This window comes from Salmo salar, chromosome 16, assembly GCF_965601325.2.
Source record: "Salmo salar chromosome 16, fSalSal1, whole genome shotgun sequence".
Taxonomy (NCBI): Eukaryota; Metazoa; Chordata; class Actinopteri; order Salmoniformes; family Salmonidae; genus Salmo; species Salmo salar.
This window is the reverse complement of record NC_138306.1, coordinates 39,555,513-39,569,125: the sequence shown is the minus strand read 5'-3', so window position 1 is coordinate 39,569,125 and position 13,613 is coordinate 39,555,513. Positions and strand designations below refer to the sequence as shown.

General features: G+C 43.0%; 1 protein-coding gene across 1 annotated transcript in view; it reads left to right on the top strand.

Annotated features, from left to right (window-relative positions):
* Window positions 1-13,613, top strand: part of LOC106573610 (potassium/sodium hyperpolarization-activated cyclic nucleotide-gated channel 2) — a 139,517-nt gene that overhangs the window by 42,032 nt on the left and 83,872 nt on the right. Inside the window, exon 2 of the mRNA XM_014148809.3 lies at window positions 5,106-5,529. Within this exon, the coding sequence (XP_014004284.1) occupies window positions 5,125-5,529 (405 nt within the window). The 5' untranslated portion in view covers window positions 5,106-5,124. The remainder of the gene's footprint in view (window positions 1-5,105; window positions 5,530-13,613) is intronic.

The window sequence follows — 13,613 nt, the reverse complement described above, 5'->3', positions numbered from 1 at the left end:
TTGCATCTGTTTATTGAAGAGTAAGGATCTTAGCTGTAACGTGACAATTCCCAGGGCTCCAATAGGCTCTCAGAACCCGGGAAAAACCTGAACGATGACGAGACAGCCTCTGGCTGAAACAGATTATCGCCTTATCCAAGTGGCCGATCAGAGGACCATTGAATGAGGCGCGTGCACGATTCGCCCCCGTGGAGAAATTTCATTCGGCTGTTTAGCTTATTGCAGATTCCCGGTCGGAATATTATCGCTTTTCTACGAGATAAATGGCATAAAAATTGGTTTTAAACAGCGATTGACATGCTTCGAAGTACGGTAATGGAATATTTAGACATTTTTTGTCACGCCATGCGCCATGCGCGCGACCGTTATTTACCATTCGTATAGTGTCTAGAACGCACTAACAAAACAGAGGATATTTGGATATAACGATGGATTATTTGGGACCAAACCTACATTTGTTATTGAAGTAGAAGTCCTGGGAGTGCATTCTGACGAAGAACAGGAAAGGTAAGAACATTTTTCTTATAGGAAATAGGATTTTGGTGAAGGCTAATCTTGCCGGGTGTCTAAATAGCTGATGGCTGGGCTATGTACTTAGAATATTGCAAAATGTGCTTCATCCGAAAAGCTATTTTAAAATTGGACATATCGAGTGCATAGAGGAGTAATGTATCTATAATTCTTAAAATAATTGTTATGCTTTTTGTGAACGTTTATCGTGAGTAATTTAGCAAACTGTTAGTAAATTCCCCGGAAGTTTGCGGGGGGTATGCTTTTTCTGAACGTCACATGCTAATGTAAAAAGCTGTTTTTTGATATAAATATGAACTTGATTGAACAGACATGCATGTATTGTATAACATAATGTCCTAGGTGTGTCATCTGATGAAGATCATCAAAGGTTAGTGCTGCATTTAGCTGTGGTTTGGGTTTTTGTGACATTATATGCTAGCTTGAAAAATGGGTGTCTGATTATTTCTGGCTGGGCACTCTCCTGACATAATCTAATGTTTTGCTTTCGTTGTAAAGCCTTTTTGAAATCGGACAGTGTGGTTAGATTAAGGAGAGTCTTGTCTTTAAATAGCTGTAAAATAGTCATATGTTTGAGAAATTGAAGTAATAGTATTTCAAACGATTCAAAAATCGCGCCACTGAATTCAGGTGGCTGTTACGTAGGTGGGACAAATTCGTCCCGCCTTGCCCATAGAGGTTAACTGATGACAGAATCGGAGCTGGTCTCTTTTCTAATGCCGTGTTTTACGTTTAATGTGAGTTTGCTTGACCTCAGTTTAGCCTATCAGCAAACCCAACAAGCTCTCACATCAGAATTAAACGTTCATCCATGTTTCTCGTACAGAAAATGTTGAAGTTGTTCCAAACATCACATTTTGAAGTGTTTAAAGTTACATTTAGGCATTAACTCTGAATTCTTAAGGTTAGGCATTAAATCTGAATGTTTAAGTTAAGGATTAAGGTTTGGGATAGGTTTAAAATAAAAATCGGAAAAACAACTTTCTATTGCTGGATTCAGACGTGGATGGACCTCGAATACTGACTTGCATCATGGGTGACCTGGCTGAGAAAACCGGGCTGGCCCATCTTGATAGGGGGGCAGGCCGGCCATTTCCCATTGATCAGCCAAAGGCTCATTATAGATTTGATTAACAGAGAAATTGCACTCAAAAATGTTGTCTTTAAAATAGGCCCATGTCACCCTTTTCATTGTTTTATTTTTATATAAAAAAATATATTTTTGTGAGTGTCAATTTCGACCAGTCTACCCCCAAAAATGTTTTGTCTAGCCCATCTGGCATTTGACAGAATTGCCAGAAGGCCCGTCTGCCCCTGCTCCCAAATCAGATGCTTCTGTCTAAGACAGCCTCTCCCTCCTATGGTGACAGCTATTTTTAAGCCAACTGATAATCAGTGCCATTCTAAGAAGCTCCAGGATTTTTTATTTAGTCGATTCCAGATCTTGATGTGCCAAGAAAGAGTTAAGATATTATCTCTTCTAGTGGTTTTTATTAAGGTGAAGGATGAATTATGCTATTAAACAGCGCACCCTCCACTCTTTCCCTCTTTCCTAATCATGAACTCATCTTTTAGAGAAATAAAAATTACCCAAAGGGACTTACAATGACCCATAAGACTTCTTAGTGATGTAAATGTAAAGCATTACTGTTATGTCATGTTTGTAAGGTAGCGTACAGTTTTCAGGCTAGGTTCACATAGGGAGTAATATTTAGGATACGTTCTCATGAGGTCATTGTTGAGAAAATGGGGAGAAACAATGGTTTTACTCTAATATTACAGGCAGCTTTGATGAAACTGCTTTAAAACTATGTGTTGACATGTCAGTGGTGAGTTTGACTTTCTAGTAAACTTGACAGAGACACTTTCTTAATAGGGCACAACTTTATAGCCAAAGGAGATTACTCCGAACTGTGACTACTGCGAACATTGGGCTCCTGTGTTGTGACCTCTGAAAAGTCTTGATTGCAAATGTGATAGTCATGGTTTTGTAGAATGTGCACATTTGACAGTTAGCCTATAGCCATATGTTTGAGTTTCATTGCGGCCTGTTATGAAGTTATTAATTTTCCATTGACAGACAAAACTGTCAACATGACATAGCATACTGACACATAGTCTACTGTGCACCTGGTCTGGTGTTTAGACGGTGGCTCTCCCATATGGTCAAGCAATTTGGAAACTTTTCTGCAAAATGTATGGCATTTTTGTTACGTAGCCTACTGCAGCAACTTCCCGTTAGAATTATGATAGGCCTACATCTCATCACTCACACAGTCGAGTCATCAATGTTAGATTCCAATCTGGCAGGATCAGTCAGTCAAGACATTACTCAGCACCACACACCTATCAGTTACGCTCTTCCCAAGCATTAGACTCCCGAGACAGCAATATTGATATCCACTGATATTATTCTAGGTGCAATATTCAATGTTTTTTCAGTTTTGCTCTTCAATATTAATCCATCGTTTACCTCACACATGTTACTGTCAAATGTAATATTCCGTATTCCATACAGGCCTACTTGCCATTTAAAGTGTGACTATCTCAGGCTATAACTTAGCAGTCACAATAATTAAAATATGCTGATACTATCCTGTTTACACTTACACTATATATACAAAAGTATGTGGACTCCCTTGCTGACAGGTATATAAAATTGTGCAAACAGCCATGCAATCTCCATTGACAAACATTGTCAGCAGAACGGCCTTACTGAAGGGCTCAGTGACTTTCAACGTGGCACCGTCATAGGATGCAACCTTTCCAACAAGTCAGTTTGTCAAATTTCTGCCCTACTAAAGCTGCCCTGGTCAACTGTAAGTGCTGTTATTGTGAAGGGGAAGTCTAGGAGCAACAATGGCTCAGCCATGAAGTGGTAGGCCACACAGGCTCACAGAACGGGACCGCCAAGTGCTGAAGCACGTAGCGCCATAAAATCGTCTGTCCTCGGGTTGCCACACCCGCTCCCGAGTTCCAAACTGCCTTTGGAAGCAACGTCAGCACAATAACTGTTCGTCGGGACCTTCATGAAATGGGCTTCCATGGTCGAGCAGCCGCACAAAAGCCTAAGATGTATTTTACATTTTTTAAATGTTTTAATTAACCTTTATTTAACTAGGCAAGTCAGTTAAGAACAAATTCTTATTTACAATGACGGTGTACACCAGCCAAACCCGGACGACGCTGGGCCAATTTTACGCGGCCCTATGGGACTCCCAATCACGGCCTGTTGTGATACAGCCTGGATCACCATGTGCAATGCGAAGCATCGGCTGGAGTGGTGTAAAGCTCACCACCATTGGACTCTGGAGCTGTGGAAACGTCTTCTCTGGAGGGATGAATCACACTTCACCATCTGGCAGTCCAACGGACAAATCTGCATTTGGCGGATGCCAGGAGAACGCTGCCTGCCCGAATGCATAGTGACAACTGTAAAGTTTGGTGGAGGAAGTGGTGGTCTGGGGCTGTTTTTCATGGTTTCGGGTAGGCCCCTTAGTTCCAGTGAAGGGAAATCTTAATGCTACAGCATACAATGGCATTCTACACAATTCTGTACTTCAAAATTTGTGGCAATAGCCTTCCCTTTCCTGTTTTAGCATGAAAATGCCCCCATGCACAAAGCGAGGTCCGTACAGAAATGGTTTGTCGAGATCGGTGTGGAAGAACTTTACTGGCCTGTACAGAGCCCTGACCTCAACCCCATCAAACACCTTTGGGATGAATTGGAAGGCAGACTGCGAGCCAGGCCTAATTGCCCAACATCAGTGCTCGACCTCACTAATGCTCTTGTGGCTGAATGGAGCCAAGTCCCCATCTTGTGGAAAGCCTTCCCAGAAGAGTGGAGGCTGTTATAGCAGCAAAGGGGGAACCAACTCCATATTAATGCCCGTGATTTTGGAATGAGATGTTTGATGAGCAGTTGTCCAAATACTCTTGGTCATTTAGTATATGTCACCCTTTGTTCTTGTAGCAAGGATTTAGAATCAATTCACCATCCAGCGCTACTCTCATGAGACTCTCTCTCTTCTCGGCTCCCCTAGTTACAGTAAGCAGAGTGGGTACTTGTCCGATGGATAAAGCAACATCAGCATCTTTACTGACGTGATATGCACAGCAAACAGCAACAGAGAACATTTGCTCATAATGAAAACAGTGATACAACAGTTTCCACTTGCACTCAAACTCATGATATACCCCAGTGACTTACTGTACTTTTACTGTACTGTTATTACAATGAGTAATAGCCCATCAATTTGTACACTTTTGAATGCACGATTGAATTGTCAATTGATCTACATCATCATCCCTACAATAGAAGCCAACAGATGACTTTGATATGAATTCAATTAATATATTTGTGTGATTTTTTTTGTTTTGTTGTGATAACCAGTTGAGAGGGGGAAGGTGAATATTTTGTATAAGCTTCCATCTCCCCTGATTCAACAGTTGATGAAGAATGCCATTGTGGAAGTCAACTGTTTATACCTGAACCTTGAAGTTCAGGTTTCTTGAGTTCCTCCACCTTAACTGTCTCTCTGTCCCCTAACCTGCTTCTCCACTCTGCTCTCTAGGTTCTACTGGGATTTCACCATGCTGATGTTCATGGTGGGCAACCTCATCATCATCCCCGTGGGGATCACCTTCTTCAAGGACGAGACCACCGCACCCTGGATCATCTTCAACGTGGTCTCTGACACCTTCTTCCTCATGGACCTGGTCCTCAACTTCCGCACAGGCATCGTTTTAGAGGACAATACTGAGATCATCCTGGACCCCAAGAAGATCAAGAGGACATACCTGAAGACCTGGTTTTTGGTGGACTTTATCTCCTCCATCCCTGTGGATTATATCTTCTTGATCGTGGAGAAGGGGATCGACTCTGAGGTGTATAAAACAGCCAGAGCCCTGAGGATCGTGCGCTTTACCAAGATCCTCAGTCTGCTAAGGCTGCTCAGGCTGTCCAGGCTAATTCGCTATGTCCACCAATGGGAAGAGGTAAGCTGGGCTCTAGAATTTACTTTGTCCAATAGCAGGAGGAGATGGGATTTGCAATAATTTTCTATAATTTACACAGGCCAATAGACGTGTGGTTTGTTATTAAGCAACAAAAACGTTGTGTGCGCAAATTCAGGGCAAAACAACTATGAATTCAAAATAATTATTGACAACATGTAACATGCACAAGCATCATTTTCGTGACGTTGTCAGGCAACCCGTCTATGAGAGGCTACACACTATGGGTCAAGTACTTACATTGACCAATGGAAAGAGGGGGTAGGATGGACAAGGCATAGGCCAGAATCCCTTTTATAATACAATTTCAAGGCAGCAGTAGCAAGAATAAAACACAAGTGAGTCAGATTGAACATCATCAACCCATCCTATTTGTGGGAAGTGTTTTTCCAGTAATAGGCTAGTCTCACTATCACAGGCCTTCAACACTGTTGTCTCTGTATCTGAAGTGATGTATATCAGCAGGATGCTGAGATTCACAGCTTTGCTTTCTCAGCGGTCAGCATCACAGCATTGGGCCATGGAGCGCAGCCAGTCACATATAGCGACAACATGAAAGACAGTAGTTCATGTTCAAAGGAAAATAACATGAAAACAGCATACCCACAACAAAGACGGTTTTGAATGAATTCCTGTGATCAGCAGCTGTCCAGACAAGCAGTATGGCTTATTAATCACACAGTCTCGCTGTCTTCATGTATATTTCCTGTCTTAGATCAAAACCAAACATCCCATTTGATCAGCATGTGTGTTTATTGACTGTCTTGAATCTGAGGTGTGAATGTTAATGAGATGTGATTAAGTGTACTGCCTAATACATCACAGAGGAACTTCTAATGGTGTGTCTTCATAGACAAACAGCTCTAATACACATCTTTGACAGGAATAAGTAAAGTTTCCATTCTACACTGGATAATCTATTTATATTAAGGATACAGTGTATTTGAAAACTATTCAGACCCCTTCCCTTTTTCCACATTTTGTTACGTGACAGCCTTATTCTAAAATTGCTTAAATCATTTTTTATCCTCATTAATCTACACACAATACCTCAATAATGACAAAGCGAAAATAGGTTTTAAGAAATGTATATATACTGCTCAAAAAAAATAAAGGGAACACTTAAACAACACGTCCTAGATCTGAATGAAATAAATAATCTTATTAAATACTTTTTTCTTTACATAGTTGAATGTGCTGACAACAAAATCACACAAAAATAATCAATGGAAATCCAATTTATCAACCCATGGAGGTCTGGATTTGGAGTCACACTCAAAATTAAAGTGGAAAACCACACCACAGGCTGATCCAACTTTGATGTAATGTCCTTAAAACAAGTCAAAATGTGGCTCAGTAGTGTGTGTGGCCTCCACGTGCCTGAATGACCTCCCTACAACGCCTGGGCATGCTCCTGATGAGGTGGTGGATGGTCTCCTGAGGGATCTCCTCCCAGACCTGGACTAAAGCATCTGCCAACTCCTGGACAGTCTATGGTGCAACGTGGCGTTTATGGTTGGAGCGAGACATGATGTCCCAGATGTGCTCAATTGGATTCAGGTCTGAGGAACGGGCGGGCCAGTCCATAGCATCAATGCCTTCCTCTTGCAGGAACTGCTGACACACTCCAGCCACGAGGTCTAGCATTGTCTTGCATTAGGAGGAACCCAGGGCCAAACGCACCAGCATATGGTCTCATAAGGGGTCTGAGGATCTCATCTCGGTACTTAATGGCAGTCAGGCTACCTCTGGCGAGCACATGGAGGGCTGTGCGGCCCCCCAAAGAAATGCCACCCCACACCATGACTGACCCACCGCCAAACCGGTCATGCTGGAGGATGTTGCAGGCAGCAGAACGTTCTCCACGGCGTCTCCAGACTCTGTCACGTCTGTCACATGTGCTCAGTGTGAACCTGCTTTCATCTGTAAAGAGCACAGGGCGCCAGTGGCGAATTTGCCAATCTTGGTGTTCTCTGGCAAATGCCAAACGTCCTGCACGGTGTTGGGCTGTAAGCACAACACCCACCTGTGGACATCGGGCCCTCATACCACCCTCATGGATTGTGTTTCTGACCGTTTGAGCAGACACATGCACATTTGTGGCCTGCTGGAGGTCATTTTGCCGGGCTCTGGCAGTGCTTCTCCTGCTCCTCCTTGCACAAAGGCGGAGGTAGCGGTCCTGCTGCTGGGTTGTTGCCCTCCTACGGCCTCCTCCACGTCTCCTGATGTACTGGCCTGTCTCCTGGTAGCGCCTCCATGCTCTGGACACTACGGTGACAGACACAGCAAACCTTCTTGCCACAGCTCGCATTGATGTGCCATCCTGGATGAGCTGCACTACCTGAGCCACTTGTGTGGGTTGTAGACTCTGTCTTATGCTACCACTAGAGTGAAAGCACCGCCAGCATTCAAAAGTGACCAAAACATCAGCCAGGAAGCATAGGAACTGAGAAGTGGTCTGTGGTCCCCACCTGCAGAACCACTCCTTTATTGGGGGTGTCTTGCTAATTGCCTATAATTTCCACCTGTTGTCTATTCCATTTGCACAACAGCATGTAAAATTTATTGTCAATCAGTGTTGCTTCCTAAGTGGACAGTTTGATTTCACAGAAGTGTGATTGACTTGGAGTTACATTGTGTTGTTTAAGTGTTCCCTTTATTTTTTTGAGCAGTGTATATAAAAAACCACTTAAATACCTTATTTACATAAGTATAAGTCAGACCCTTTGCTATGAGACTCGAAATTGAGCTCAGGTGCATCCTGTTTCCATTGATCATCCTTGAGATGTTTCTACAACTTGATTGGAGTACACCCGTGGTAAATTCAATTGATTGTACATGATTTGGAAAGGCACAAACATGTCTATATAAGGTCCCACAGTTGACAGTGCATTTCAGAGCATAAAACCAAGCCATGAGGTTAAAGGAATTGTCCATAGAGCTCCGAGACAGGATTGTGTTGAGGCACAGATCTGGGGAAGTGTACCAAAAAATGTCTGCAGCATTGAAGGTCCCCAAGAACACAGTGGCCTCCATCATTCTTAAATGGAAGAAGTTTGGAACCACCAAGACTCTTCCTAGAGCCAGCCGGCCGGCCAAACTAAACAATCGGGGGAGAAGGGTCTTGGTCAGGGAGGTAACCAAGAACCCGATGGTCCCTCTGACAGAGCTCCAGAGTTCCTCTGTGGAGATGGGAGAGACATCCAGAAGGACAACCATCTCTGCAGCACCCCACCAATTATGCCTTTATGGAGTGGCCAGACGGAAGCCATTCCTCAGTAAAAGGCACATGACAGCCCTCTTGAAGTTTGCCAAAAGGCACCTAAAGGACTCTCAGACCATGAGAAACAAGATTCTCTGTTCTGATTGAACCAAGACTAAACTCTTTGGCCTGAACGCCAAGCATCACGTCTGGGGGAAACCTGGCACCAACACTACGGTGAAACATGGTGGTGGCAGCATCATGCTGTGGGGATGTTTTTCAGCGGCAGGGACTGGGAGACTAGTCAGGATCGAGGGAAAGATGAACGGAGCAAAGTACAGAGAGATCCTTGATGAAAACCTGCTCCAGAGCGCTCAGGACCTCAGACTGGGGTGAAGGTTCACCTTCCAACAGGACAACAGCAGTGCTTCTTCTCTGATTGATTTAGAGATTCAAGGGGCTATCATCGTTAAACAATATATAAGTGATTTTATTTAACCTTTATTTAATTGGCAAGACAGTTAAGAACAAATTCTTATTTACAATGACGTCCTACCAAAAGGCAAAAGGCCTCCGACGGGGCGGGAGCATGGATCATTTTGTATTTTTATTAAATAAAAATATAGGACAAAACACACATCACGACAAGAGAGACAATTCAACACTACATAAAGAAAAACCTAAGACAACAACATAGCATGGAAGCAACACATGACAACAACATGGTAGCAACACAACATGGCAGCAGCACAACATGGTAGCAGCACAAAACAGGGTACAAACATTATTGGGCACAGACAACAGCACAAAGGGCAAGAAGGTACAGTGAGAGAAAAAAGTATTTGATCCCCTGCTGATTTTGTACGTTTGCCCACTGACAAAGAAATGATCAGTCTATAATTTTAATGGTAGGTTTATTTGAACAGTGAGAGACAGAATAACAACAACAAAAATCCAGAAAAACGCATGTCAAAAATGTTATAAATTGATTTGCATTTTAATGAGGGAAATAAGTATTTGACCCCCTCTCAATCAAAAAGATTTCTGGCTCCCAGGTGTCTTTTATACAGGTAACGAGCTGAGATTAGGAGCACACTCTTAAAGGGAGTGCTCCTAATCTCAGTTTGTTACCTGTATAAAAGACACATGTCCACAGAAGCAATCAATCAATCAGATTCCAAACTCTCCACCATGGCCAAGACCAAAGAGCTCTCCAAGGATGTCAGGGACAAGATTGTAGACCTACACAAGGGTGGAATGGGCTACAAGATCATCGCCAAGCAGCTTGGTGAGAAGGGGACAACAGTTGGTGCGATTATTCGCAAATGGAAGAAACACAAAAGAACTGTCAATCTCCCTCGGCCTGGGGCTCCATGCAAGATCTCACCTCGTGGAGTTGCAATGATCATGAGAACGGTGAGGAATCAGCCCAGAACTGCACGGGAGGATCTTGTCAATGATTTCAAGGCAGCTGGGACCATAGTCACCAAGAAAACAATTGGTAACACACTACGCCATGAAGAACTGAAATCCTGCAGCGCCCGCAAGGTTCCCCTGCTCAAGAAAGCACATATACATGCCCGTCTGAAGTTTGCCAATGAACATCTGAACGATTCAGAGGACAACTGGGTGAAAGTTTTGTGGTCAGATGAGACCAAAATGGAGCTCTTTGGCATCAACGCAACTCGCCGTGTTTGGAGGAGGAGGAATGCTGCCTATGACCCCAAGAACACCATCCCCACCGTCAAACATGGAGGTGGAAACATTATGCTCTGGGGGTGTTTTTCCGCTAAGGGGACAGGACAACTTCACAGCATCAAAGGGACGATGGACGGGGCCATGTACCGTCAAATCTTGGGTGAGAACCTCCTTCCCTCAGCCAGGGCATTGAAAATGGGTCGTGGATGGGTATTCAAGCATGACAATGACCCAAAACACACAGGCAAGTTAACAAAGGAGTGGCTCAAGAAGAAGCACATTAACCTCTTGACGGTCGCCTAGGATAGGGGGCGCTACAGCGCTTTTTGAAAAGAATTCGTGCCCATTATAAACGGCCTACTACTCAAACTCAGAAGCTAGGATATGCATATAATTAATACTTGTGGATAGAAAACACCCTAAAGTTTCTAAAACTGTTTGAATGGTGTCTGTGAGTATAACAGAACTCATATGGCAGTCAAAACCCCGAGACAGATCGAAACAGGAAGTGGAATTCTGAATTGCGGACTCAACTTCATCTCGTTGCCTATAAATCACATCGTGAGCAATGGTTCATTGAGCACTTCCTATTGCTTCCACTAGATGTCCCCAGTCTTTACAAAGTGATTTGAGTCTCCTACTGTGAAAACTGACTGAATGACACGCTGTGGAACGTGGTCACATGAGGAGGGCCATCACCATTATGATGCCGGCGCCCCTGGCTACCCTCCCCTTTCGAAACGTTTATAAAGACAATGCAATCGTCCCCCTTGAATCTTATTGGAGCTCTGGTTGAAAAAGGCCCTAAAGATTTATGTTATACAACGTTTGACATGTTTGAACGAACCTAAATAAGAAAAAAATGCATTTTGTTGAAAGAGTAGCCCCGCGCACGTCGGAACTTTTGGTGCAGCCTTCAGAACGCGCTAACAAGAACAAGCTATTGGAACATAAAGGATTAACTTTTTCAAACGAAAATACATTTGTTGTGGACCTGGGATTCCTGGAAGTGCCTAAGGATGAAGATAATCAAAGGTAAGGGATTATTGACAATAGTATACAAGACTAGATTTGATATGCGATTGTTCCAAGATGGCGCTGACCTGTATTGCTAGCCTATTGTTCTGAGTATCGCATCCCCTTTTATCGCAAAGTGTGATTACCCAGTAAAGTTATTTTTAAATCTGGCATTTCAGGTGCTTTCAAGAGATATTCATCTATAAATCTTAGAATGACAATATTACATTTTAAAAATGTTTTCGAATAGTAATTTAGTAAATTGTAGTGCTGTTTCACCGGATGCATTTGAGGGAAAATAGTTAGTCAACGTTACGCGCCGATGTAAAATGCTGTTTTTATATATAAATATGAACTTTATCGAACAAAAGAATGCACGTATTGTGTAACATGATGTCCTAGGTGTGTCATCTGATGAAGATTGTCAAAGGTTAGTGCTGCATTTAGCTGTTTTTGGTTATTTATGATGCATGTGGTTGGTCGGAAAATGGCTATGTGGCTACTTTTACGATATACTCCTCTAACATAATCTAATGTTTTGCTTTTGCTGTAAAGCCTTTTTGAAATCGAACAACGTGGTTCGATTCAGGAGAGGTGTATCTACAAAACGATATCATTTGAAAAAAATATAAAAAATAAATAAATTAAATTGTGTTATGCTAATGGCGATAGGATTTTTCGCTGGATGTGAGCCCGACCAGGGGTTAAGGTCCTGGAGTGGCCTAGCCAGTCTCCAGACCTTAATCCAATAGAAAATCTATGGAGGGAGCTGAAGGTTCGAGTTGCCAAGAGTCAGCCTCGAAACCTTAATGACTTGGAGAAGATCTGCAAAGAGGAGTGGGACAAAATCCCTCCTGAGATGTGTGCAAACCTGGTGGCCAACTACAAGAAACGTCTGACCTCTGTGATTGCCCACAAGGGTTTTGCCACCAAGTACTAAGTCATGTTTTGCAGAGGGGTCAAATACTTATTTCCATCATTAAAATGCTAATCATTTTATAACATTTTTGACATGCGGTTTTCTGGATTTTTTGTTGTTGTTATTCTGTCTCTCACTGTTCAAATAAACCTACCATTAAAATTATAGACTGATCATTTCTTTGTCAGTGGGCAAACGTACAAAATCAGCAGGGGATCAAATAATTTTTTCCCTCACTGTAGAGACAACAATACATCACGCAAAGCAGCCACAACTGTCAGCAAGAATGTCCATGATTGAGTCTTTTAATGAAGAGATTGAGATTAAACTGTCCAGTTTGAATGTTTGTTGCAGCTCGTTCCAGTTGCTAGCTGCAGCGAACTGAAAAGATGAGCGACCCAAGGATGTTTGTGCTTTGGGGACCTTTAACAGAATGTGACCGGTAGAATGGGTGTTGTTTGTGAAGGATGACGGCTGCAGTAGATATCTCAGATGGGGGGAGTGAGGCCTATGAGGGTTTTATAAATAAGCATCAACCAGTTGGTCTTGCGACGGGTGTACAGAGATGACCAGTTTACAGAGGAGTATAGAGTGCAGTGATGTGTCTTATATGGAGCATTGGCGGTAAATCTGATGGCAAAATGGTAAAGAACATCTAGCCGCTCGAGAGCACCCTTACCTGCCGATCTATACATTTTGTCTCCGTAATCTAGCATGGGTAGGATGGTCATCTGAATCTGGGTTAGTTTGTCAGCTGGGGTAAAAGAGGAGAGATAGAGGAAACCAAGTCTAGATGTAACTTTTGCCTGCAGATTTTATATGTGCTGAGAGAAGGACAGTGTACCGTCTTGCCATACTCCCAAGTACTTGTATGAGGTGACTACCTCAAGCTCAAAACCCTCAGAGGTAGTAATCACACCTGTGGGGAGAGTGGCATTCTTCTTACCAAACCACATGACCTTAGCCTAGTGGTTAGAGCATTGGGCCACTAACCGAAAGGTTATCTGTCAATCTGTCATTCTGCCCCTGAGCAAGGCACTGTTCCCCGGGTGCCGAAGACATGGATGTCGATTAAGGCAGCCACCCTCACCTCTCTGATTCAGAGGGCTTGGGTTAAATGCGGAAGAGAAATTTCAGTTGAAGGCATTTAGTTGTACAACTGACTAGGTATCTCCCTTTCCTTTGTTTTGGAGGTGTTCAGAACAAGGTTAAGGGCTTAAGCTTAGCTTT